The sequence below is a fragment of the Crocuta crocuta genome, unplaced genomic scaffold (genome assembly GCF_008692635.1).
Source record: "Crocuta crocuta isolate KB4526 unplaced genomic scaffold, BGI_CrCroc_1.0 scaffold38, whole genome shotgun sequence".
Classification (NCBI taxonomy): Eukaryota; Metazoa; Chordata; class Mammalia; order Carnivora; family Hyaenidae; genus Crocuta; species Crocuta crocuta.
This window is the reverse complement of record NW_027532605.1, coordinates 2,602,974-2,630,286: the sequence shown is the minus strand read 5'-3', so window position 1 is coordinate 2,630,286 and position 27,313 is coordinate 2,602,974. Positions and strand designations below refer to the sequence as shown.

General features: G+C 41.1%; 1 protein-coding gene across 3 annotated transcripts in view; it reads left to right on the top strand.

Annotated features, from left to right (window-relative positions):
- The window catches only part of MYO1B (myosin IB), a 181,168-nt gene extending 162,032 nt beyond the window's left edge, over positions 1 to 19,136 (top strand). For all 3 annotated transcript variants that reach the window (XM_077780198.1, XM_077780197.1, XM_077780196.1), the window contains 7 exons: positions 1,493 to 1,567; positions 2,899 to 3,033; positions 5,149 to 5,255; positions 8,411 to 8,543; positions 8,894 to 9,046; positions 11,580 to 11,707; positions 17,816 to 19,136. In XM_077780198.1, the coding sequence (XP_077636324.1) occupies positions 1,493 to 1,567; positions 2,899 to 3,033; positions 5,149 to 5,255; positions 8,411 to 8,543; positions 8,894 to 9,046; positions 11,580 to 11,707; positions 17,816 to 17,939 (855 nt within the window). In that variant the 3' untranslated portion in view covers positions 17,940 to 19,136. The remainder of the gene's footprint in view (positions 1 to 1,492; positions 1,568 to 2,898; positions 3,034 to 5,148; positions 5,256 to 8,410; positions 8,544 to 8,893; positions 9,047 to 11,579; positions 11,708 to 17,815) is intronic.
- Positions 19,137 to 27,313: the final 8,177 nt, after the last annotated feature.

Below are 27,313 nucleotides of genomic sequence, written 5' to 3'. Positions count from 1 at the left end.
CTGGGAAAATTTTTAAACCTCGATAATCCACAAGTGTAGAGAATGGGTGTGGTGCTCACATGCCCCATGGGACCAGGGAGGTCACAAGGATGAGGGAAGTAGCAGATGGAAGGTGGATAAGAAATGATGGGGCCCGGAGCAGTGTAGAGCATGCCTGTCTCGTAAAGGCAGCCATAGCTCCTGTGGCCCACTCATCCTTGCCATGTGCGAATGGGGCTCATTGTTGCTAGATCTTAGAGAACTTTAAGAGAGTGGGGCGCCTGGATGGCTCAGTTGGTTAAGCGTGCGACTTCAGCTCAGGATGTGATCTCACGGTTTGTGGGTTTGAGCCCCCCATCAGGCTCTGTGCTGACGGTTTGGAGCCTGGAGCCTGCTTCAGATTCTGCGTCTCCCTCTCTCTCTGCCCCTCCCTCGCTCACACTGTGTCTCTCTCTGTCTCTCAAAAATGAATGAACGTTAGAAAAAAAGGGGGGAAAAAAGGAAAATTTAAGAGAAACATGCAGTCTGACTTCCTGTGTGAAGTTCTTGATTTAAAAATAGGCATATAAAACATTTTTCTACAAGCTGAATTTGGTTAGTAGGTTGTGAGCTTATATTTTGAACCTGTGCAGTTAAACCCAGAAAACTAAAGACAAAGGAAAAAGGTCCATCTTCTCTGAATTATTCAAACAGGCTAATGTTTTGCTAAAATCTAACGTTCTCATTTACAGCCGAGTTGATAATCAATATTTTAAGTAGTTTTTTTCCTCAGTTTCAAAACTTAAGTGTATCATTCATTCATTCATTTGGTAAACACCTCACCTAGTTATTTTATTTGTTGGACACTGTGTGCAAAGTGCGTATGAGAGCATAGCAAAGAAGAAATAGGGTAACTAAAACTGTGGTATGTCCCAAGTGTTGTGATGGTGTTAGTAGAAACTCGGGTAGGAGAAGAGATGAGAGAAAAATTAATGCAGTTAAATGGAAGATCGTGGGAGACCACAAGCTTCTTTTTAAATTCTTATTCCTAAAAATAAGAGCTCCCAGCTCTCATTGAGCTCCCAGCATGCAGTAGTGAAGTCCTGTCTTCGTATGCAGGGCTTTTGGTTGCTGTAATAGAGTCCTTTAGGCATTTTTTTTCTTTTTTTGTATCTTTTAAGAACAGTTTGCACTGAAAATTACCTTTTATAATTTTTTTTCTGAAATGTATTTTGATTTGTGGTGAGTTCGCACCTATGCCTGTAGACTGCTTCTTGTCACATTATCAGGCTCTTTAAAAACAGTTAAGAGGATTTAAAACATTAAAACATTCTGGTATTATCACTTTGCATCTTGTTTTTCTCTGATTTAAAATCCACTGTCTCCATGTGCTTCATTGTACTGTATCCAGAAAATCACTTATAAATTTTACTTGTTCCACCTTTTCTTCCTTTTTGATCGAGGTGATTGACTATCATCTGAAGGGGCATCTGCCGGCCACACATTAACCTCTGTGTTCTACTGCTTTTTAAAGGTCCGTCGGGAGTACAGGAAATTTTTCAGAGCCAATGCTGGAAAGAAAATTTATGAATTTACGCTTCAGAGAATTGTAAGTCTGTACCTTCTGTGTGGCAAATTAGCATTATTGGACTAGCTAGTTAATAGCATCATCGCGATCATAAGTGACTTGTTTGGTAACCATTAAATCCTAGCTGTGACACTGAGAGATTGTGACCTTCTATCATTTCCTCTCAAATTCAGGTAGAATTGTGTCAGGTTAGCGGCCCACATATGATCAATAAAATGTTCTTCTTTGACAGCGAGAATGTCCTCTGGGGAAGGTGTACCCAAGAAAGCCTGGAGTTTAGCTCAGGCTACTATAGGGAAAATACTGTAGACTGTGTAGCTTAATAAACATTTATTTCTCATGGTCCTGGAGACTGGGCCAGCCTAAGGTCAGAGTGCCAACATGGTCTGGTTCTGGTGAGAGCCTTTTCCTGGATTCTGCGCAAGAGAAGAGAAAGAGAAGCACGCTTGTTCCCGTGTCTTCTTATAAGGGCATAGTTCTGGGAGCACCACCCCTGTGACCTTACAAACCTAATTACCTCCCTAAGGCCCCGTTTCATAACAGTGTCCCATTGGGGGTTAGGGTTTCAACATAGGGATCTGAGGCGAACACCAAGATCTTGCCCTGCTGTACTGCCATGAGCTGCTGCAGGGTAAGGTTGACCAAGGAGGAGAGTGAGGCTGTGCCACTCTCCCAGGACAGATTCTAACGTTTCCCTCTGTCTTCCAGAGAAGTATATATAGTGGTAACGTGCGGACCCTGGAGCCAGCTTACTCTGCCACAAACAGATTTGTGGCTCGGGCACATTACTTAACTTCTGTTAGCCTCATCTTGTCGCCTATAAAATGGAATGATAATAGAAAGCTCTTACGGTGCCTGGCCCACATTAAGTATTCTAGAGCAGTGCTGTCCGATAGGACTTCCTGCAGTGGTAAAAATGTTCTAGATCTTTGTGGTACAGTAGAGTAAACTCTAGCCACATGTGGCTGTTGAGCACTTGAAATATAATTAAAATGACTGACAAACTGAATTTTTAATTTTTTAATTACTAAAGATTTAAAAAAAAATAGCGACATGTGGCTAGTGGCTACCTATTAAACAATGTAGCTTTCTAGTGTTAGCTGGTGTAAGTATTATTGTTAATGTTAAAATTAGTGTTAGTATTCTTTTCTCTTATCCATTTAGTGGAGCTTGGCTTTTCCCAACCAATACAGAGAGTTTAAAAGAGATTTTCCAGAGGAGTTACAACATCTTATAAACAAAACTTGCTAAAGTCCACCAAAGAGTGGTTTGCTTCATCCTGATTTATGTAAAACAGTGGCTTTTCTGGTATATTTTTACTTACCTAGCATTTTTTGTCAAACCCGACATAGGTGCAAAAATACTTCTTGGAAATGAAAAATAAGATGCCTTCCTTATCTCCAATAGACAAGAACTGGCCATCAAGACCTTACCTATTTTTGGATTCTACTCACAAAGAGCTAAAAAGGATTTTCCACTTGTGGAGGGTAAAAAAAAATGCCGTGTTAGATTTTTTTTTCAGAGACTTCTTAACATGTAGTTTGAGTGTTTGAAAAATGTTACGTAAGAGCAGATTTGTAACATGTTCTTCCTCTCACCTCGAAGAGAGGTACCTGGGTATTTTTGAACCATGCCCTGTACTTGGCTTTGTGTGAGAATGTCTGGATCAGCCAGCTGTTCCCATGGCTGTCCCGTGTCATCCTCGGCCGGGAAGGAAACTGTACCTGGCTCCAGTGTCTTTCCCTTCCAGATTCCAGTTGCTTTAAAGTAGTTCAGATTCTTGTTTTGTTTTCATGTGTTTCTTTTTGTCACCTTTACCTGAAGGAATATTGCCAGAAATAAAAATAATAACATTTGAACATCTTCACACAATATAGTTAAATCTTGAAGCCTGTAGGATTTTACTTTCTAAAATTTATTGAATATATACATAGACATATGTGAGAACACTACACGTTTTGATGGACTGGGGGGAAAGCTTTAGAGTGCCTCACAAGACATCAAAGAGATTAAAGTTTCCCTCAGCCTGAATTAAGCACAAGCTAAAACTCTATTTGACATTGCCTTATATTATTAGCTTCCTTAATTTTATGAGAGCATAACATGTTATTTAGGTGTTACCCGGCATAAGGACACGGATACTTATATAGATGTTGACTTTATTTTAATAATTTAGTCAGTTGACAGATGGAATGCTAACTATTTACAAGTGTCAGATATGATATAATCATTGATTGCACGGCTTACATTTGGTAAGTGAGTGCCTGGTGGATATGACTTCCAGGAGACTCTTTCCTGCCGGCCACTGTAGGTTTGCCCCTTACCAGAATCGCCTGTGTAGAGTGACATTATCACTGAATAGTGTGTTATTGGTAACGCATAGTGTGGGACTGGATTCTCACTTCCGTTCCCTAACTTAGTGCTGTCAGTTTGGCAAAATTCACCAGTGTCTCAGTGCTCATCTCCCCCTTTGAGTCCGACAGTGAGACTGTTTTCAGAAATTACGATAGAGAGCTTCTAATGCCAGGGGTCTGCTCTGCCTCTGCTCTTCCCTGGCCCCTGAATCTCACCCTTACCTCCCTTGTGTTTGGGGATAGAGGATGCACAGGATGTGTTTATTCTTGAAAGTGTGGGAAGCAATGCTAACAGCACTTTATCCGATTGTGTCAGTGGGTCTCAACTACATTTGTAACTGAATGCCTTAGAGTTCATCCGAAACACCTGGCCTGCGGGCACCTGGGTGGCTAAGTCGGTTGAGCATCCGACTGAGGCTAAGGTCATGATGTCACAGTTTGTGAGTTCAAGCCCCATGTCGGACTCCATGCTGACAGCTGTCTCTGCCCCTTCCCCACTCATGCTCTGTCTCTCTCTCTCTCTCAAAAATAAATAAACGTAATAAAAAAATAAAAATAAAACACCTGGCCCTGCCTCTCCAGCCACCTCTTGTGTCCCTTCAGTGCCATCTCAGAATCCAGCCGAAGGGGAGATTTCTCAGGTCCCGTGTCCATACTGTAAAAGGGTAATGGGGGATTCGGAGCAGTATTTTTCAAACTAAAGGTTGTAGCGTGTTTGTGAGTCATGAAATCAATTTAGTAGATTACTGACCAGCATTTTAAAATGAAATACAGCAGAAGAGAAAATAACGGAGTACAGGTCACGTTGAAGGAATTGTTTTGTGAAGCTTTTGTGTTAGTTGTCTGTGTGTGCATGTAAACGTGTGCAGTGAGTTGTGGTGTATAATGCTCTTCTTACAGTGAATTTTTGTGAAAGAGTGTGACGGCCTAAGAATGTTGGGGTGGGGACAGGGGCTGACGTCACAGTGGGGGGGTCGGTATTCCCAGTAGCGCCCTTGCTGGCAAGGCCCTTGCGTGGTCTGAGGAAGCATCCCAGGTTCCACAAGACAAACAGTAGTTTTTATGACCTTTTCCAAGACCAACCTTTTAAAACCCAAAAAGGAGAAATGCTCTTGATTTTTTTAAAATGGATACTTTATACACATTTATTCTTATTTTTGATGCAATTAAATTGGCTTAGCATATTTAAGAATGAGTAATGACTTATGTAAGTGATACCTTGTTTTTTCTCCTTTTCATTTCTCACAGTGTAAAAAATACAGAGACCAATTCACAGACCAGCAGAAACTGATTTATGAAGAAAAATTAGAAGCCAGCGAACTCTTCAAAGACAAGAAGGCTTTATACCCATCTAGGTATTATAGCTTTGCTTTACCCCTAAAAGTCAGTATTTTAGAAGTTCCTCAAATATATTTGTAGGTCGCTTCTAGTGGAGTTTGATTTCATTGATACATGAGAGATTTTTATGAATTATTTTATGATCAGCCTAACTCTTCCGGACAAAAGCAAATGGCATGTATGGTTTTGCTTAGGTCATTAGATTTGCAGTGGACATCAGCTAATGACTCTCAATTCACACTATCATGAAGTATTTGTATTTTAAATACAAGATAGGAGTTCTGTGTTAAGACCATTTGTACTCTCTACTTGAGGTCAAATGGTTTTAATCCCTTATTTCCTTTCTTAAAGTTGATTGTTAATGAAAATTATTTTATAATGAATTTCATTTTGGAAAACTAGAAGGAGAAATGTGGCAAGGTAATTATTGTACTGTTAGCCATAATTTAGAATTCAACACTTAAAACAATTATTTCATAGTTTTATATTCCATTTTAACCCATCCAGTGGGAACGTCCAGCTTTTCTCCTAAGTTTTCTCCCAAGAATGTTAATTCTATATGTGTTCAACATCAAAGATAAACATGTAATAAACATGGAAATAAAGTTTAGCTCTGTTTTAAAAAGTACACTTAAATACATTTGAGCAATGGCTTTCATAGCATACTGTAACAAAATGAGATTGCATTTGTTGGTTTTATTTCATTGGCATTAGCCTGAATACTTCACTAAATAATTAGAAGTCGTCATTTAAAATACAGATTGTAGGGACACCTGGTGACTCAGTTGGTTAAGCATCCGACTTCGGCTCAGGTCATGATGTCACAGTTTGTGAGTTCAAGTCCCGCGTCACGCTCTGACAGCTCAGAACCTGGATCCTGCTTCAGATTCTATGTCTCCCTCTCTCTCTGCCCCGCCCCCACTTGTGCTCTGTCTCTGTCTCTCAAAAATAAATAAATGTATAAAAATTTTTTTAAATACAAATTGTATAGACTATTAAGATAAATCTACATTGTAAATTCCTGTTAGTTTTCCATCGTTTTTAGAGACTGGCCCAATTTCTACTGACAATATGCTGTAATCCCCATCCCAGTCTTCTTCCTTGAACAAGCTGCGTTGGGCTCATTTACATGATAAAGAAGCGCGAGCCAGTCCTTCAGTCTGAGAATGTGGCTGCAGTACTGCTCTGGGATGGCCTTTGCTCTGCTAACTCCTTGGGCATGATGTTAGTGGGCCGTGCGGCCAGATCGGTCCCTTTATTGCAGACACCGAGCACTCAGTAACAGAAGCAGTACCAGTTGTAAGTTTACCAAGTGAAATCCTTGTCCGAGGTGCCTGCTATAGAAACCACATTCAGACACAAAAATGGTCCATGTGCTCTCTCCGGCAACTAACTTATTTAACTTTTTCTGTATACATTTTTCACTCGTAATTGCCTTAATTAACATTCCCTGTGGATGACTCTCCAGAAACTGAAAGGAGAAAAATGCATTTTTAGAGAAACAAATTCAAAGGCTCTTAGCACTTTTTATTATTAAAAGCACGTTTATTCCTTTAAAAACTTCCTTTAAAAAAATTTTTTTAATTAAATAAATCAAAACACATTTGACTGTGAACAACAAGAAAAAAAAATACTAACATCAAGCCAAGTCCTTTTTGGGTCGTTTTCTGTGTGGCTGCTCACCCCGCAGCAGGGAGAGGGGTGGGATAATTTAGCCTCCCACCGCCCTGTGAAGCAGCAGCCCTGTGGGTGCCAGCCTTTTATATGCTGGGAGCTGTGAAGCACTGACCACCTACGTGGATTCTTCTTCCCTGATCCTCCGCCCACAACGCAAGCATTTAAAGTTGTATTTGCAAATTGCCAGAACTTCATAGCTCACAGTGAAGCCACAGCTTATTGTTATGTTGTTGTGGGTTGGTGTCTTGGAAGACACCGTTCTGAAAGTGTCACTGCAGAAACCTCTAGGGAAATGGACATCCTAATGCATGATTGTGCCGCGTGTAAGATACAGTTTGTTTGAAAGAACACTCCGCTTCCGAATGTTGACCTTGGTCCCTTCTGTCCATGGAAGGTCCTGTCCTAGGAGGAGAGGCCTGATTCTTCTTCTTTTTTTTTTTTTAAATATATTTTTATTTATTTCTAGGAGAGAGAGACAGAGACAGCGTGAGCAGGGGAGGGTCAGAGAGAGAGGGAGATACAGACTCGGAAATAGGCTCCAGGCTCTGAGCCGGCAGTCAGCACAGAGCCCGACGCGGGGCTCAAACCCACGAACCGCGAGATCATGAACTAAGCGAAAGTCGGACGCTTAACCGACTAAGCCGCCCAGGCGCCCCAGAGGCCTGATTCTTCTTGCATGCACTGCCTGTTTAGAGCCACAGTTAAGTGGTAATATATTAAGCTCTGTAGCTTCCTTCTGACACGGTTGCTCTGGATCTGTTCTTCCCCGGGCGGCCTATTGATGTTCTTATTCTCTGCAAAAAAAATGAAGTTTTTCTTTGAAGCAGGTGATGGTAATGATCTGTACTCCTTTTTTCCATTGCCACATGTTATTTAAAGGCATTAGAAGTCCTTTGTGGGTAGCTATTAACTTTATATTAACAGATTAGAAGAAATTGCCCTCTTCTTGAGGCCATGCACTTGGGCCTTGGCTGTCCTATTTGTGACTCGTTTCTATCTTGATTGTTCCATAGGATGAGATTTTTATCAAAGGTCTGTCTACCAAATACCATGACCCACATCAGAAACGTATTTGAAATAGGTTTAAGGTTTCATTTCCAACTATTTAGGACATGTGTAAAATGTATAAAATTACCTTTGATGAAGTTAGCGCTCTTCAGAATCAGCTGACATGTTTGTTACCTTTCTCCAGTTAATCCTTCCATCTGGGACTGTTTGGTTTTTTTTTTTTAATTTTTTTAAATGTCTTTTTTATTTCTGAGAGACAGAGAGAGAGACAGCGTGAGCAGGGGAGGGTCAGAGAGAGCGGGAGACACAGAATCTGAAACAGGCTCCAGGCTCTGAGCTGGCAGTCAGCACAGAGCCCGACGTGGGGCTTGAACCCACGAACCGCGAAATCACGACGTGAGCTGAAGTCAGACGCTTAGCCGACTGAGCCACCCAGGCGCCCCAATCTGGGACTGTTTCTAATGTGAAGGGATTCTTTTCCCTGTAGTGTTGGGCAACCATTCCAAGGAGCTTACCTGGAAATCAATAAGAATCCCAAGTATAAGAAACTCAAAGATGCTATTGAAGAAAAGATTATCATTGCTGAAGTGGTGAACAAAATTAACCGTGCCAATGGGAAGGTAAGAAATGCTATGCCTGAAGACTTGTAAGAAGTATTTATCAGTTGGGACAGTCATCTTTAGTCTTCTGAATATTCAAATTTGCATTTCATAGTCTCAGCAGAATTCTTATAAATGGAGCTGTTTCCCCTGACCTTTAAGCCTAGGTGGAATTCTGCTCGTTGTCTCAAACTTTTATGATTTAAGATACGTTATATGTGTTTTTAGTGTGCTCTCAGTTTACATAGGTATGCATGCTGAAAGATGCAGAATAAGATGAGCATTTCTGCAAATAACTAATACTTTACACTCAAGGACCACTTGGGGTGTTTTTCATCATAGGTTTTACATTCTTATTTGTTTTGTTTTAGAGCACATCCCGGATTTTCCTCTTAACAAATAATAATCTCCTTCTTGCTGATCAAAAGTCCGGGCAGATCAAGTCCGAGGTTCCTTTGGTGGATGTGACCAAAGTATCAATGAGCTCACAGAATGATGGCTTCTTTGCCATCCACCTCAAAGAGGTAAAGGTCCAACTATTGATTTGTTTGAAAGATTTCTGCATTCGCCCAATCTCTGAGCCATTGATTTAAAAGTTTCTACATCTGGGGCGCCTGGGTGGCTCAGTCGGATAAGCATCCGGCTCGTGATCTCAGCTCATGGTTCGTGATCTCAGCCCATGGTTCGTGGGTTCAAGCCCCGTTTCAGGCTCTTTGGTAACAGCTGGGAGCCTGGATCTTGCTTCAGATTCTATGTCTCCCTCTCTCTCTGCCCTTACCCCGCTTGTGCTCTGTCTCTGTCTTGCTCTCAAAAATAGAAAAAAATAAAAAACAAAACAAAAACATTAAAATTTTCTGCATATTACTGATTTGCAGATTTGGGCTATATTCACTCCTATGTAAAATCTCAGGCTTGGCTTTTCAGTGATTGAAATTGATTAACTGAAATTGAATTGATTAATCACATGTATTGTTCATTGAGTTCTAATTTCCCTGAACAGCTTTTGTTAGCACTCACAGCAATGTGCTCTATTTTGAGAATAATACATGGAAATACCAGGATGTTCATGGCTTCCTCCTGTGGTTTGTTCTGTATACCAGCTTCATAAATGTCCATCCCCTTGTTCATCTTTAATTTGTGGTCTCTTAATTAAAGAATGCAACCACAATAAGACAACTGCCCAATAACTTTGACATAAAGATTTTGTAACATTCTGTGTTTTTTTTTAGCTTAACTAGGACTTCCTTTTTTTTTTTTTAATTTTATTTATTTTTGAGAGACAGAGAGAGAGAGAGAGAGCACAAGTGGGGGAGAGGGAGAGAGAATCCCAAGCAGGCTTCATGCTCCGTGCAAGTCCAACATGAGGCTTGATCCCATAACTCTGAGATCAAGACCTGAGCCAAAATCAAGAGTTAGACACTTAACTGACAGAGGCCCCCAGGTGCCCCCAAGGACTTCCTGATTTGAATGAAGTAGTTAAGACTATAGGCTCTGGAATTAGTCTCACCAACTTTACAGTGACTTTGGCGGAGTCATTTAAGTTCCATGTGCCTACCTAATTTTTCTCTATTTATGTTTTATTTTATTTATTTTGATGTGTATTTTGAGAGAGTGTGCATGTGCTGTGTGAGCGGGGAAGGGACAGAGAGAGAGAATCCCAAGCAGGCTCCACTCTGTCAGCGCAGAGCCGGATGCGGGCTCCGTCTCCCAATTCTGAGATCCTGACCTGAGCCGAAATCAAGAGTCCAGCTGGGACGCCTGGGTGGCTCAGAGCCTGGAGCCTGCTTTGGATTCTGTGTCTCTCTCTCTCTCTCTCTCTCTGCCCCTCCCCTGCTCATGCTGTCTGTCTCTCTCAAAAATAAATAAACATTAAAAAAAAATTTTTTTAAAGAGTTAGACACTTGGGGCGCCTGGGTGGCTTAGTCGGTTAAACATCCGACTTTCGCTTAGGTCATGATCTCGCAGTTCGTGGGTTTGAGCCCCGCGTCGGGCTCTGTGCTGACTGCCAGCTCAGAGCCTGGAGCCTATTTCAGAGTCTGTGTCTCCCTCTCTCTCTGACTCTCCCCTGCTCACGCTGTCTCTCTCTCTCTCTCCTAGAAATAAATAAAAAATATTTAAAAAATAAAAAAAATAAAATAAAACAAATAGTTAGACACTTAACCAACGGAACCACCCAGGCGCCCTTTTCTCTTCTTTAAAATGGACAGAATAATCGTACTAATTCTGTTGTTATAAGGATTCAGTGAGACACTGAGCACTAAAGTGCTCAGCATCGTGCCTTTCATGTAACGGTCAGTAAATAAGCCGATGTCAGCAAATATTAATCATATTCAGCGACATGCCTCTAGCTGGTAGTGCACGTAGCTTGCTGTTTCTGCACTTGGGAAAATCCCATATGCTTCGTTCAGCCTCCTTTCCCCACTGTGGAGCCTAACTTAAAGGGAGCACATCCAGTCCTAACACAGTGATTCTGAACCTTGATTACACATAATAGTGCTGGTACCCAGGCAGTGCCCCCGTCCCTCCAGACCAGAGTTTCTTGGAAGGGGGCACAACCATCTTACGTTTTGTAGCTCGGCTGGGGACCCGCCGCTCTAGGATATTTGTTGGAAATGTTGTTGTGCTTCTGTTTTTAACCAAACCGCTGAGGAATTTTTTAAACAACTCTTCCAGATTGAGTTCTAGGTTAGGTCAGTGCTCCTCAAGCCTGAATACGCAAACACATCGCTCAGGGATCCCGCGGTGGTTCCTGGTCGCTGGGCCGGCACTGGGGCCCGAGGTTCTGCTTGTCTAACAAGCTCCCCGATGATGTTGGTGGTGCCTCTGGTCCACCTACCAACCGTGGGTAGCGTCAGGTTAGGTAACCTTACTGTAAGTGCCCTGGGCGAGTTGGAAGAAATACCGCTTTCGTCGTTATTGTTTATTTGGAAGAGTGGACTCCAGTAGCTGATGTTTTTTTTAAAGAGACTGTAAATACGTTTGCAGCCAAGCCTAAAAACATTTACCTCCTAAGCCGTCTTTAATTACAGTAGTCTGACTCTTGCTTTGTCCTTTTAGGGCTCTGAAGCAGCTAGTAAAGGAGACTTTCTCTTCAGCAGTGATCACCTTATTGAAATGGCCACGAAGCTGTATCGGACAACTCTCAGCCAGACCAAACAGAAGCTCAGTATCGAAATTTCTGATGAGTATGTTCATAATTGTTTGAATGTGCCGTTTCGCTTTCGGCTTTATTGCTTTAGCCGAGCACTCCAGTCTTACTCATTTATGCAACTACTACCTTTAAGTAGTGAGTGTGTGTCTGGTACTTGTTCTCGATGGTGGACAGGCAGTGAATGGTACCGATCAAGTCCTTACCTTCATGTACCTGACACCCCAGTGGAAGAGACAAATACGCATCAGTAATAAATACGTGGTATGACTTTGGTTAGTGACAAATGCTTGGGGAGGGGGAAAAATAAGCAAGGTTAAGGCCCAGAGGCTGCTATTTTTGTAGGGAGGTTGGGGAGGCTTGTTTGGTGCAGTGACATTTGAGTGCAGGCTGGAATCAAGGGAGCAAGCCAGGCAGCCATCTTGGGAGGTGCCTTCCAGGGCAGGGAGGCAGCAGGTGCTAAGGCCCTGAGACAGGAATGCACTTAGTGGCAGAGTGAAATGGTAGGAAAAGACCCTGAAGAGACAGACAGAGACCTGGCCAAGTAGAGCTTGGAGGCTCAGGTAAGAAGTCGAGACGTTTCTGAGGATGATGGAATGCCATTATAAGTTTCACGCAAGGGTGTGGCGCGATCTGATTTGTGATTTTGAAAGACTGCTCTGGCTGCAGTGTGGAAAATAACTCTAGGGAGGCAAGAGTGAGTGGAAGCAGAAAAAAGTTAGGAGCTTCTCTGAGCTGTCTGGGATGATGTGGCTTAGGCTTAGGTGGGAGTGGGAGGTAGTGAGAAAGAGTCAGATTCCAAATGTAATTTAAAGGAAAACAAGAAGACTTATTAAAAGGTTAGACGCTAGGTTTGGGGCCTGAGCCCAGATGGGTTCCATTTACTGCAGTAGATAACACTGAAGAAAGAAGGATTTGGGGGTGGCTGGGGTGGGGTGAAATCAAGAGTGCTGTTTTGGATGTCTTATATTTGCAATGCCTTTTTTTGACATAGACAGCTAGAATTAGAGAATAAGCATTCCATGTTGACAAGGTTGACTAGTGGGCTAAGACTGCTATATATAAATTTGAAATTTTGCTTTTTTTACTTCACAGTAGGGCTCTGTAGAGACTGATTACTTATATGCAGGTCGGAGCATTCCCCCCACTTACAAAATCTGTCAATATGAGATCATTTGAAGGAATTTGAGTTACTGTGCTGATTACTTGATTGGTTGCTTTACTTTTCAATAGATTGTTTACTACCTGCTTATATACTTCTTTGCATGTACAGTAAGAATTCACATAACCAGATTACTCAGGAAATGATTTTATTTTCTAATTAAAATTTTTGCCAGCCTATTCTCTTTCAACTCTTTCTAAAAGTCTCTCTAAAATAAATTCATACCTAGTCTCGGGGTACCTGGGTAGCTCAGTTGGTTAAGTATCTGACTTTTGATTTCAGCTCAGGTCATGATCTCATAGTTCCTGAGTTCAGCCCCGTGTCTGTGTCAGGCTCCATGCCGACAGTGCAGAGGCTGCTTGGGATTCCCTCTCTCTCTCCCCTTCCCCTGCTTGTGCTCTTTGTCTGTCTGGCGCGCTCTCTCTCTCTCTCAAAATAAATAGACTTCAAAAAAATAGTAAAATAGGGGCGCCTGGGTCACTCAGTTGGTTGAACATCTGACTTTGGCTCAGGTGATGATCTCACTGTTCCCGAGTTCGAGCCCTGCATTGGGCTCTTTTCTGACAGGTCAGAAGAGCCCGGAGCCTGTTTCAGATTCTGTGTCTCCCTCTCTGTCTCTATCCCTTCCCCTCTTATGTTCTGTCTCTCTCATGAAAATGAATAAACATTTTAAAAAAAAGTTTTTTTTAAATAATAATAAAATAAAAAATAAACTAAATTCATACCCATTCTTGTCCCTCTGTAGGTCAAGCTGACTGTCCTTGATGTTTGAGGACAGAACCTTGGGTTCATCATCTGCCCTCATTGTATACTAACAGTGGTATTTAGATTTGGTGGGAGATTGACCTTTACGCATACTCTACATTGGAAATTGCAGTTTGGACTAAATAGCTTTTCTTGTCATTGGGTCCTTTCTCATTAGACAAAGAATACATTTTAGGAAAAAATATAATGGCTACTTGGGTTCTTGCCAATTAAGATTTTAGCTTGTTAGGGCCCATTAGAACTTTACCCTCCCCGCCTGGGTCGCTTAGTCGGTTAAGCGTCTGACTTTGGCTCAAGTCCTCATCTCACGGTCCGTGGGTTCGAGCCCCACGTTGGGCTGTGTGCTGACAGCTAGCTCAGAGCCTGGAGCCTGCTTTGGGTTCTGTGTCTCTCTCTCTCTGACCCTCCCCTGCTCATGCTGTCTCTCTCTCTCAGAAATAAATAAAAACATTTAAAAAATTTTTAAAAAGTAAAAAAGAACTTTACCCTCCCGTTAGTTGAAATGTCTCATAGCTTGGGATGCAGGACTTCTGTTTTGGTGGAACTGCTAAATCCCCCTCATCCCGGGAAGAATCTGTGTGTTCCAGATGCAGGAGCTCCTCGGAGTACGGATGAAGCAGCCTCAAGTTTGGCTCACTGCAATAATAAGGCTGTTGTTACAGAGAAAGTCACATCAGCATCCAGGCCACAAAGGATCACTGCTCTTACGCCTTTCCCAGGCTGGTACTCTAGGAATGCAGCCTCTGCTGCGAAGAAAGCAGTGGCTGGTGGAAATGTACCATCTTTCTGTCCTGCGGCTTCCCCAGATGTGCTGTCTTGTCACACTTCGTGACTCTCTGGAGCGGCCAGGCAGGATAGCGTGTGCTGTGTGTCTCGTACGTCATCAGCCACAGAACCCTCCAGTGGTCCTCACGTGATTGTGCAGCACTGATGGGGGTAGTTTGCTTGTGGGCGGCGGGGACCCTGGCTCGTCCCAGACAAAGGACTGATGTTCTGGACGTGGAAGCTTTCAGTAAACATGCTTGTGTGAGTGAAGGTTTACAGGGGGCGTGTGAAGAAAACAAAACGTTTAGTCGCATCATAAACCAGCCCACAACGCCCTTCCTTCTCCAGTTCCTAATCGCTGGCTCGTGTCCTAAAAACAGCTGATGACGTCCCACACAGCATCGGTGGTCCCCTGCCCAGGCAGCAGGAGGCCTCGTGGCAGAACCATGTTCACTGTAGGCTGTTTTCGTGACCTCTGGAGCTCTTTAGCAGGGAGTATACACCTCCTTGGAGCACTTTAAACAAAGTTTTACAAAGTCATGGGCAGGGGTGCCCATGATGTGCTTTGTTTCAGCCCTAAGTGGCTTTAATCCATTTCACTACCAGCTCTACAGATTAGGGTTGTTTTTTTTTTAAAGTTTATTTATTTATTTTGAGAGAGCATGCACACAAGTTGGGGAGAAGGAGAGAGAGAGAATCCCAGGCAGGCTCTGCACTGTCAGTACAGAGCCAGATGCGAGGCTTGAACTCATGACCTGTGAGATCATGACCTGAGCGGAAATCAAGGGTTGGACGCTCAGCCGACTGAGCCACCCGGACGCCCCTCTGCAGATTAGTATTGTAAACAGTATGCGGTTCAGTGACCTAAACCTTCCTCAGTGTGTCCTTTTCAGAAGTTGAAGTAATTATTTTAGTAAACCCGGTCTTCCTAGTCTTTATGGATAAACTGGATGTCAGTTTATAAGAGAAAAGTCAAAGTCTTATTTACTCCTTAGAGCAGTTTTAACCTGCTTTGTTATTCCCAGTTCTTAAATTCCCAAACTGTTAATCCATAAATAGATTGCATTTTAAGGAGAACCTTAAATAAAATGTGTAATATTTCTTAAAAATTTCTAAAAACAAAGTCCTAGATGTATTGGAAAAAAAAAACCAAGTGAATTTGTTCTATTTAACATTTTAAATATGTGTATCTGTATGTACACGTGTACAAACGTATATATCAATTAACATATATGCAGTTGTTTGAATATTTTAAATGAAAACAAATCATCTAAATTCTTTTTGCTGTGACATTCTAACTGGAATTGATGCTTTGAGAGAATGCATTCAACATTATTGTTTGCTGGAGAATGATTATTACCATGTCCTCACTGTGGGCCATGCTCCAGTTTTCTCTTTTATGAAATAGAGATGAATAATATTACTTGCCTATGGGGCACCTTGGTCAGTCACTTAAGTGTCTGACTTCAATTCAAGTCATGATCTCACGCTTCATGAGTTCGAGCCCCGCATCGGGCTCTGTGTTGATCGCTCAGAGTCTGGAGCCTGCTTCAGACTCTGTCTCCCTCTCTCTCTGCCCCTCCCCTGCTCGTGCTTTGTCTCTCTCTCTCTCTCAAAAATAAATTAAACATCAAAAAAAAATACTTCTTGCCTCATAGGATTATTTTAAAGTTGAGTTAATGTACGTAACATACTAGGAACAGTATGCTGCATGGTGAACATTCAATAAATCTTCACTATTATTGTTATTTCTAGAGTGAATTGCAATCATGCATCATGAACACGAATACAGCCAATGCTAAAGTTATGGGGAAAAGAACTCCCTATACTTTCATTACACTATAAGTGGTCTTTGAAAATTAAAGTGTCAAAATATTTGATTTTTTAAATGTGTGTATTGGCATTAAACTCGAAAGGTGCTTTCTTTCTTTGAGGCACGTATATAAGTACATACGCTAGAGAGATGCGATTTTGGAGCCATAGCTCTTTTTGTCAGTGTTTTCAAGTTAAAAAGAAATGGCCCATTCCAAAGCGTGGAAGTACTATCCTGTTAAAACACCTGATAAATCAGGAGCTTCTGTGTCACATTTCACTCCAGTAGATAATGTTTGGAAAACGCGAGCGGGTTCTGTAGACCTTGACACTGAGGCTAATGTGCGTGGAACAGAGCTGTTTTGATGTTTGCTGTTGTCATGGATCCAGTGAGCATGTGATCCATCACGTGGTTGTTAGAGTGATTCAGCTATCTGCCAGCAACTCAGAGACCTGCTCCCTGAGACACATGCTGTGAAGGTGGCAACACTATACTGACTCTTATGGTGAAGTGAAGAGAATTGGCTTTGAGATGGGAAAGCCCAGGTTCTGATCCAGTCATGTCGCTACTCCCTCTGCAGGGATGCTGTCCTTGGGGGCAGGGACCTCATTTTGTACGTCCGGGTGGCCCTTGCAGCCCTGAGCCCAGGAGGAAGGCAGTATGTTTGCGGTAGGAAGGTTTGATGAGTCATCCTGTAGATGAGCACCTGACCCCTAATGGTCTGTGCTGGAAGGAAAAGACTGGAACTAGACTATGGTCTCACATGGTGTACCACATGCCCTACCGCTGTAGGATAAGAAGTGGCTTTGGGGGCTTGTAAATGTTATGATTGTGTACATACACACACATACATATATACATATAATTACATATATGGTATATATTATATATTTTAATGGAAAAAATATATGGGGCAGATCAAACTCATGATTTTATTATTCCATAGGTCACAGCTATTTTGAAATCTATTTAGGGCTAGAAACAACTAGTAGCATAGTATGTGGATATGAGAAGAATTGTTTAGGAAATACGTGGGTAATCAGTGTTTGGAAATCATAGTCTGGAGTGTCTCGACCTCGTGTCTGAAATTTTTTCATTTCATTTTCTCAAACTTGATAATTTAATAGGACCCCCACACACACACCAGTTTATGGTCTTGCTATGCAAAATTGGAGAAAAATGGGAAAAGAGCAGGTTGGTCTTTCCATTTGAAACATGGAAATAATTCTTCTTAGCCCTTCTTACCTTACTGGAGTATGGTGAGTTAATGAACGTCAGTTTCCTTAGGGCTAAGTGATGCCCGCTGCAAGTGCTGATGGAAAGAGGCAATACTTGTCAAGGTCAATATCCATTAGGAAACAAAAGCTGGTGGGGGCACTTTAGTGGCTCAGTCAGTTAAGCACCTGACTTTTGATTTTGGCTCAGGTCATGAGCTCAAGGTTCGTGGGCTCCAACCCCACATTGGACTCTGTGTTGACAGCACGGAGCCTACTTGGATTCCCTGTCTCTGCCCCTCCCCCCCTTGATCTCTTTCAAAATAAATAAATAAACTTAAAGAAACAAACAAAAGCTAGTGTTAGTATCATCATCAGATGTTGTGTGTGTACTTTTCTTTAATTCGCCCTATTCTTTTCTTCCAGGTTCCTGGTGCAGTTCAGACAGGATAAAGTATGTGTGAAGTTTATTCAGGGCAACCAGAAAAATGGGAGTGTCCCAACGTGCAAACGAAAAAATAACCGGCTCCTTGAAGTCGCTGTTCCTTAACTGGCTCCTCCTCTCTGCTTTCATGGACTTGTTTCCTTGTACTAGTGCAATTCTGTTTTGTTTTTGTTTTGTTTGGGGTTCATTGTATGTTTGGGAATTGCCAAAGGCTAATACTGTTAAGAGTCCCTTGGCAAAATAAAAACATTTGACTAATCAATTTTTATTATTGGAATAGTTTTAACCCTTAAAATACACAGTGTGTCCTAGGACAGGATTGTAGAAACTAACAGTGTCCGTGCCATGTCATATGTGTTTTCTGTTTAGTCATTATGTTAGATCTGTGTACCTTAAATCAACATGTTACTCATAAATCAGTAATTAAGTATAGGAAGTGGTCCCAAAGATAGCGCATTCATTCATCAAATATTTATTGAGTGCCTGCTCTTTGCAAGGCTCCGTACTGGATGGTATGAAAACTCACTAGGAATCTTTTTTGTTTTTCAGGCCATGGCAGACTGGCTGACTTGTGCTAACTTTACTAGGGGCTAAGAGAGGTTGAGATGTTGAAACCAAAACAGTAACTCTTGCTGACGAGCAGCACTATTCCACATCCTGTAGTGTGATCTTTATAAATATACTTCAAGAAGGGCTGGTCCTAGAAAGTAGCAATATATGATTGGGTAAAAAAATGCCTCTCCATGTAGTTTCTATTTGAAAAGAGAAAAACTGACATTTGAACAGGACTTTTAACGTGTCCGGATCTTGTCATTGCTTTTAACACTAAGAAACAGAGTCATTCTCGTTTTAGAAAAAGCGCAGAAACAGTCCAGTAAGATTATATTTTCCTGTTTCTGGTAAACACCATATCTGATCCTACATTGGCTTACATTTGCTGAGTGTTGTTTTCACCCAGATTTGAGGAAGTCCTTTAAACAGCTAATACAGTAAAGAGCTGAAAAGCCTTTCAGACAGTGGCAGGCATTCTGTACAATGTGCAATAAACATCCGAGATCTTTCTTGAAAGTTTTATTTATAATATACATTTTGTATGAGAGAGGTGATTGGTACAGGGTGCATACTTCAGTCAAGGATCAAAATTGTGTTAATTTGCAGGACTTTTTTTTTTTTTCAAATTTACAATAAGGATTCATTTTGGAAACTACATTTTAAACTTTGGAATCAAACTGTTTCTTATTTGGGAGGATAATGTATATACATTGGTATGTTAAATAATAAAACTGTTCTAATTTGGTGCCATTTCCTGGATCACAATTGTATTTTTGTATTTCAGGCTCTTCTCTCATGCTTGTATGTCAATGTAATATCACATAGAAAGGCTTTACGATTCAAACATTATATGTTTTCTGTGTAATTGAATTTCACTTGACCTTTTATAAACCAGAAACATTCATTGAAAGTTTTTGGGTGGGGGAGGACTTTCCTTTAAATTTTTGTACTTCAAATGATTGCTCCCATAAAGAAATTCTCAGAAGCCTTTGTGTTTATTGGTGCAGGTAGAGGATATCATTACTTTCTCTCAGTCTTCTCCAACATGTACCTCCAGAGGTAGATTGATAGTTCCTGAAATAGGTGAGTAGAAATTTGCAACTAGAGGGGCACATGGGTGGCTCAGTTAAGCGTCCAGTGTCGGCTCAGATCATAATCTTGCGGTTCATGGGTTCGAGCCCGCATTGGGCTCGAAGCTGACAGCTCAGAGCCTAGCACCTGTTCAGATTCTGTGTCTCCCTCTCTCTCTGCCCCTCCGCCACTTGCACACTGTCTGTCTCTCAAAAATAACATTAAAAAAAGTTTGGAACTAGAGAGGAGTTTTTTAAAACTGTTTTAAAAATATGTAATACATTCATACTGTTAACATACAAATAAGTGTAAAAACATACAGTGCAGATTCTCCATCCTATCACTTAGTCATCTGCTCAGTTATGAGCCCCCCCTTGCCGAGTTCACTGTTGCTTTTACTTGCTTTTGCCCTGCTTTATGTGTATGCTTCCCAAACAAAATAAAAATATAGACTCTTACCTCCTGCTCTGGTAGACAAAATCTAACACACTATATAGGCTTTGTTCTTTACTCTGCCTTTTTTGCTCCTTAATATTTTTTGCTGTGGCACCCTCTTCCATTCTATGGATGCATTTCTCCCGTCCCCTCCAGATCATCGCTGGGTTGTTTTCTCGAATGGCAATTTAAGCCTGGGATGGAGAGGGCCAGATTAGCAGCAACAGCAGTTAGCAATAATATATTTTCCGAAGTTTATTTCCAAAAGAGAAGCCATTTAATCTCAAACTTTGTGGTAGGTGTTCTGCAAGGATTTAAAAATATCTCTTACAGAGTAGTTTTAAACGAGAGTATTTTTGCATACACACCCATCAGTTCTAGTCTTGTCATTGAAATACTCAGTAATTTTTGGTCATGAAATTCATTCTGGGTGGGTTGTGACTTGACTTGGAGAAGTTTTTCTGAGCTTTAGCAAGAAAGCCTCCTGATGCACACCAGGGTGAAATGCGCATCCTTGGAGTTTCCTGAACTAAGCTCACCAGCTGGGGGAGAGCACCCTTGAAGGGTACAAATTGGAAGCAAGAGCTCTTAATAGTAGTGCCTCTTCCCCCGCCCCCTCACAGGGAGCAAACTAGTGATTAAGGTAAATGTAATTGGTGAGAGATTATTTAGAGCTTTTCAGCTTAGCAATAGAATATTAAACCCTGGTTTTCAATCCTAAGGTTGGAGTTGCGTCAAAATCACAAGGAAAGCTTGTTTTTAAAACATAAGCAAACAACCATGCAGATTCCTGGACCGTACCCCCTCCCAACTGAATCAGAATCTCCAGAACGGAGTTTGAAAATTAGGCACTTAAAATCTCCAGGCGACTAAGCACATTCAAGGTTGAGAACCACCAGGAAAAATCCGAGCGCTTCTCTATAGCTGCACAGACACCTGTCTTAACAAGTCCTCCACGNCCCCCCTCCCACCCCCAGTGCCTGACTGGACGTTCCTGTGGCATTGCCCTTTTCTAATGGGTGAGCAGCCAATATTTCTGTATCTTGGAATTTCTGTTGCTGTCCTGCAATGGCGAATAAAAGTATTACTGGCACTCCAGATTTCCTAAGCGCTCTGGCCTGGCCACACAGCCCTAACTTGCCCCTGGAGTGACTTGTAGGTCTAGACTAAGATGTGCTTGAGGAAAGTAACCAGGTAGTGAGTCCCAACACTCAGACCACGGCAGTTGCCGAGTTTGCAGTATGGGCGCCGCTCTATTCTTGACCTTGGCGTCCACATACCACAAGGCAAGAAAGGAATGTAGGAAAGTTACTCTCTAATAGACCGGTTATCGTTTTGATTTTCCCACTCTTGGAATAGTAACTTGGACCCCGTACTTAGATGTAAAACCTTCAGTTCAAGTGTGAATAGCTTTTCTCACACCCCAGGGGTTATGAGGTATGTCTGTGATAACCTCAGTATTTGAGGGTTTGGCAGAAATCTGAGAGGATAAACGGTTTTATTATGCCATTTCAATTAGTATGCAGAGTGAGAACTCTCAAATTCACGTAATTAGGTATAATTATGATAATTAGAATATGGTTCAAAATTCTTAGTCTAATAGACAACAGCGCCTTTTTTTACATGCTATTTTTCATGTAATAAGGGAGGTGTCTTAAGTTCTAACATATTCAAATAACAAGCACTCTTTAAAATGGTGTATGTTGGGCGCCTGGGTGGCTTAGTCGGTTGGGCGTCCGACTTTCGCTTAGGTCACGATCTCTCGGTTCGTGGGTTCGAGCCCCGCGTCGGGCTCTGTGCTGACTGCCAGCTCGCAGCCTGGAGCCTGTTTCGGTCTGTGACTCCCTCTCTCTCTCTGACCCTCCCCTGCTCACGCTGTCTCTCTCTCTCTTTCTCTCTCCTAGAAATAAATAAAAAAATAAAAAATAAATTTAAAAAAATGGTGTATGTTGCTGGAGAAGGATTTTGTAAATTCCTAATAAGTTTTTTATATTAAGTTTTTACAAGAAGGCATTGCAGTAAGAGCCTTCATTTTTAAGCTGGGTGTTATTTCTCTGCTAACAACTTCAGCATTCAGATTCACTTAAACAATTAGGTGCAGGGGATAAAAAGAGAAGAGAAGGAAGGACAGTAGTTTTGCGTTTCTTTTCCTCCTGGTGGGAAAAAAACAGCTGTAAGTTTTCCTTGTCCATTTGAAAATTTCACGTTGAGGACTTAATATATCAGCCCCTGGAGGGGCTCTTTCTTTGGATCTCCTTGTAACGATTCCATTCCATGCTCTTCACTCTCAGGTTCTGGTCAGCTAAACCTCAGGAAGCCATGGCCTTGGACAAGCTGGCACTCGCTCTCTGCTCTCATCGGCTTCTATTCCAATAGGAGCTCGGTAGAAAATTAATTGTTTTTGAGTTGGTTTCCTGCAAATTTTGGAATCGTTTGCCTCATTCTCTTTGGTTTGAAGATCATTTTCAAAATCTGGAGTTAATCACAGCATAGCAAAAACCACAGCCTCTTCCTCATTAGCTTTTTTTGCCACCATGGTGGCCAGATCTCCTCTGCTCCATTCCATAAAATTCAACAAAAATCTAACTTTGTAACCAAGGAAAATAGTGTCGGCTTCCCAGCATTTAAAGAGGAAACTGGGAACAGGATTTAATTCCATATTCACCCAACAGCCTGGCAATACTGAGAGAAAGAAACAGATCAACCAGCCACCTTATTTCACTTAAAAACATTTTTAGGGGGTCCAGTTTTGAAACTAATGGACATACTATATTAATTTTAGATGGATAACAATGATTTGATATGTGTGTATATTATGATACGATTACTGCAATATTCAGTTCACATCCATCCCCTCATGGTTTTTGGGGTTTTTGTGTGTGTGTGATGAGACCTTTTAAGGTTAGTCTCTTTAGATTATTTCACTTATTTTATACTCCCTCCAATATTCCTTTCTTCCTTCTTCCTTCCTTCCATCCCTTCTCTCACTAGTGAGTAGACCTGGCATATTCTCTACAAAAATATATGTGTGTGTAATGACCTCTACATCAGAAATGTACACATACCAGCAAAAGTGAACACATCCATGTACTAGCCCCCAAAAGAAGAACCTCCTTTGTCCGCCCCAGTTCACAGTCCCCCAGAAAGGTAACTTTCTCTTGTGTTCTAGGACCATATATTAATTTTGTCCTTTTTGTTTGTTTGGTTTGGGTTTTGTTTTTTTTTCTTTCTTCATATAGATGGAATCCTACAGTATATGCTCTTCCTTCTGACCTCTTTCATTCAGTATTATAACTGTGGAATTTATTCACATTGTTGCTCGTAGCTACAGTTGGTTCAGCCTGTATAATACTTCATAGTGTGGGTAGGCTGCGGTTTTGAAATCCATCTAACGATGGGCATTTGGCTAGGACGTGTGGTGCTGCTGCAGACGTTCTTGTAACACATCTGTTGACGGATATCCGTCCTTGTATCTGCTGGGTGTATACCGAGGAATAGAGCTGCGGGGTCATGGGGTAAACTTATGTTCACCTTGAGGAGACTCCATCAACCTGACTTGCAAAGGAACTATAGCAGTTAGCACTCCCACCAGCAGTGTGTGGGGATGGGAGAGGGGGTGCGTTTTTTTTCTGTATCTTTACCCCACCCAGTATTGTCAGTCTTTTTAATTTTGGTCCCTCTGATGGATCTTAACTTTAATTTACCTTTTCCCAGTGACTCATGAACTCAAATACCTTTTCAATATTGGCAGTTTCACGTCATCTTTTGTGAAGTACCTGTTCATGTAGTTTGCCATTTCTTTTTTTCTGTTGGGATTGTCTTTTTGATTTGTAGTTACACTTTGACTAGGAGACCTTTATCAGATATGTGGGTGGCAGGCACCTCTCACAATCTGTGGTTACCTTTTTTACTCGCTTACCAGTATCTTTGGATGAACAGACATTGCATTTTAGTTTAGTGTGGCTTACCAGTTCTTTCCCTTATGGCCCCTACTCTTTGTTTCCTGTTGAAGAGATATTTGTTGGCTCAAGGTTATGAGGATACTTGTGGTTTCTTCCAGAAGCTTTATTGTTCTGCCTTTCACCTGTAGCTCTTCAGTCTAGTGGAATTGATTTTTTTTTAATGATATAAAGTAGGGAGTCAGGATTCATTTTTTTCCCCACATGGATAGCCTTAAAAAGATTGCACTGTTTCTAGATTCTCTCTTCTGTTAAATTGACTATTTATCTTTGTGTCAATACTAAACCATGCCAACCATTACAGCTTTGGAACACGTTGGCATGGTCATTTAGAAGTAAAAGTCATAACTTCGAGGTCCTACACTCTTATTAAAGCAGGGAGTAAAGCATTAAAATCAATAAATACACAGTCATGTATTTGGAGTGGTGATCATTCATCAGAGTTCTGAAAATATGAACATAAAATCAGCCCTTTTTTTAGCCACAGGGATTTGGACATGGGAGTTCCTAATGGGATCATATGGCGAGAATATTAAATGTTTCCTTAAAGTCAGTTAACTTCTAATTTTACATGATATTTTGGTTTTCCATTGACGCAATTGTTCTTATCCATATTACTAATTATCCCCACTTTAAATTTTCCCTAAAGTCTTCATAAAATTACTCTCTTATATAAGTGAACATGGATATTTCTTTTTGTTTTCAGGTAAAATTGTCTGTTTTCCTCAAATGTGGTTCCTTTGGTGGTGAGAGCATTCAGAGTGTTTCTCTAATTCCTTAACTACCTTTTTCAACTGTTTTTAGAGTCTTTAAAATGGATTATCTCATGCAGTGATGATAGTTCATAGATGAGGCCAGATGCAACTAGAAGTGAAGTCCTCTAGGACCCACAAACTATTATTTTTAATTTAAAAAGTGTTTCTAAATAATTTCCAAGTAATCACCTAAGCTCTGCTCTTGTGTGCTGTTTGGAGCTAAATTCAGAATTGCCTTTTCTAAAATGATTGCTACAAGTTCAGCTTTCCTGAAGTTAACATTTTAATTGACAGAGAAGACAGCACTGAAAAAGCATGTAGGAGTGGTTTTTTTTTTTTTCAGTAGCATTAAAGGTATATGCATCTTTTTAAAAAGATATATTTACTTATTTACTTTTTAATTTTTTTTTAAATGTTTGTTTATTTTTGAGAGAGAGAGAGAGGGAGCATGAGCAGGGGAGGGGCAGAGAGAGGAAGACACAGATTCCAAAGCAGGCTCCAGGCTGCCATCACAGAGCCTGATGCGGGGCTCCAAATCAGAAACTGCAAGATCATGACCTGAGCCGAAGTTGGATGCTTAACCGACTGAGCCACCCAGGTGCCCCTACTTATTTATTTATTTAGAGAGCATGCATGCACCTAAGTTGGGGAGGGACAGAGAGCCGGGGAGAGAGAGAATCCCAAGAAGGCTCCACACTGCCCATGCTAAGCTCGATGCAGGGCTTGAACGCACAGTTTGATCATGACCTGAGCCAAAACCAAGAGTTGGATGCTTAACTAACAGCCACCCAGGTGTCCCTCTGTGTGTGTGTGTGTGTGTGTGTGTGTGTGTGTGTGTGTTTTCATGAGAGACCAACTGTAGGCAAAGGAAAACATATTTATCTTGCATCTTATATGCAACAATATAATCATTTGCCTTGAGAAAGTACAAGTGTGTGTATACAGAAAATAGGAAATAATATACACGGAAGAGACACCACATAGTTGTTGAGGCATTGTATAGTAGGAAATAAAAACATTTCTTCATTTAAAAACCTGAAAGTAGTCCTTCAGCTACAAATTCAACCTTCCTTGCATATTCAGTAATGTAACATATATGGATATGGTGAGACTGCCATTCTGGTGTCTTTGTTTTTTAAGACACGATTTCCAACATGAATATTTATTAAGCCTAATATATGGCATATTAGTGATTAAATATGAATGTTATATTTTAAAGATAGTTATCTTCCCCAAGTATATGTTCTTTTTTTTTTTTTCTTTAGTTTTTATTTAAACTCCAGTTAGTTAACATACAGTGTATTAGAATCCCCGGTGCTCATCACACCAAGTGCCCTCCTTAAATCCCAGCTTCCAATAGAAGGCAATGTCATGGTTAAGCAGAGTAATCAAAACTTTTGGCCCCTAAAAATGACCTGGAAAATGGGTTTCCTAAAGTTTGAAAACCACTTTTAGAATAGAGGTTCATGGAATGTAACTGTATCTGTTAGATTTGACTCAACACTGTTTTATTCAAATGAAGCTACCTAATACTTTCTGGTGGGGGAAAGTCAGTAAGTTTCTATTTAGATGACCAACCTGACCATTTTTTTAAATGTTTGTTTATATTTGAGAGCAAGCAAGTGGGGGAGGGGCAGAGAGAGGGGGCAGAGAATCTGAAGCGGGCCCTGTGCTGACAGCTGTGAGCCCGATCGATGTAGGGCTCGAATTCACAAACCGCACGATTGTGACTTGTGCCCAAAGTCTGACGATCAACCGACTGAGCCACCCAGGTGACCCCCAACCTGACCATTTTTGAGAATCAAATTCAAAAAGGGTTTTACAAGTTTAATGTTGCCAAACATACCATGTGCACAGGAGAGGAGAAAATTTATTTATATTTTGAGCATTATTTAGTAGAATTTGAGTGACTGTAAACAAAAATGTAGGGGTGCCTGAGTGGCTCAGTCAGTTAAGCATCCAACTTCAGCTCAGGTCGTGATCTCACTGTTTGTGGGTTTGAGCCCCATGTCGGACTCTGTGCTGACAGCTCAGAGCCTGGAGCCTGCTTCGGATTCTGTGTCTCCCTCTCTCTTTGCCTTTCCCCTACTCATGCTCTGTCTCTCTCTGTCTGAAAATTTTTAAAAAAAATTTTTTTTAATTTTTAAAAAACGTAAAGGAAGATATTCTTAGGTGTTTTGGTATTTGTTTCTATTGGAAAACACCTTAACTTTACTATAGTTTTGAATATGAACGGGCAAAAAGTTCTTATGTCTGAGTATTGTTATGGACAGACCTGGCACGAATTAAGGTAGAGATCCAGAAAACAGCAATAGTTGGAATTTAGTCTTTCTGATGATCTTGGATTGTTTGCTAACAGCTGTCTTTACTTCCTCGCACAATTTGGACTTGGATCTGAAAAAGAAATGGGATCTGGTAACGTTAAATGAAAAGCACTTGGGAGCTGTTGCTGAAACATTATAAAAGGGGAAGGAAATCCACCCACGAATTTGTTCTTTCCACCAGAAAAGAAACCCACAGATGAAGATGCCGTGTGTGGAGTCTTGAACTGCCACCAAACCATACCAGACACACAGTTCATTTGAAAGAGTTTATTTCATGAGTGTGGTTTGATACATATAGATAGACACTCCATTCATAAAAACAAAACAACAGCCGTTTGTGATGATTCCATGAGACTAATTAGGAAAATTGGTACAGGTCTGCT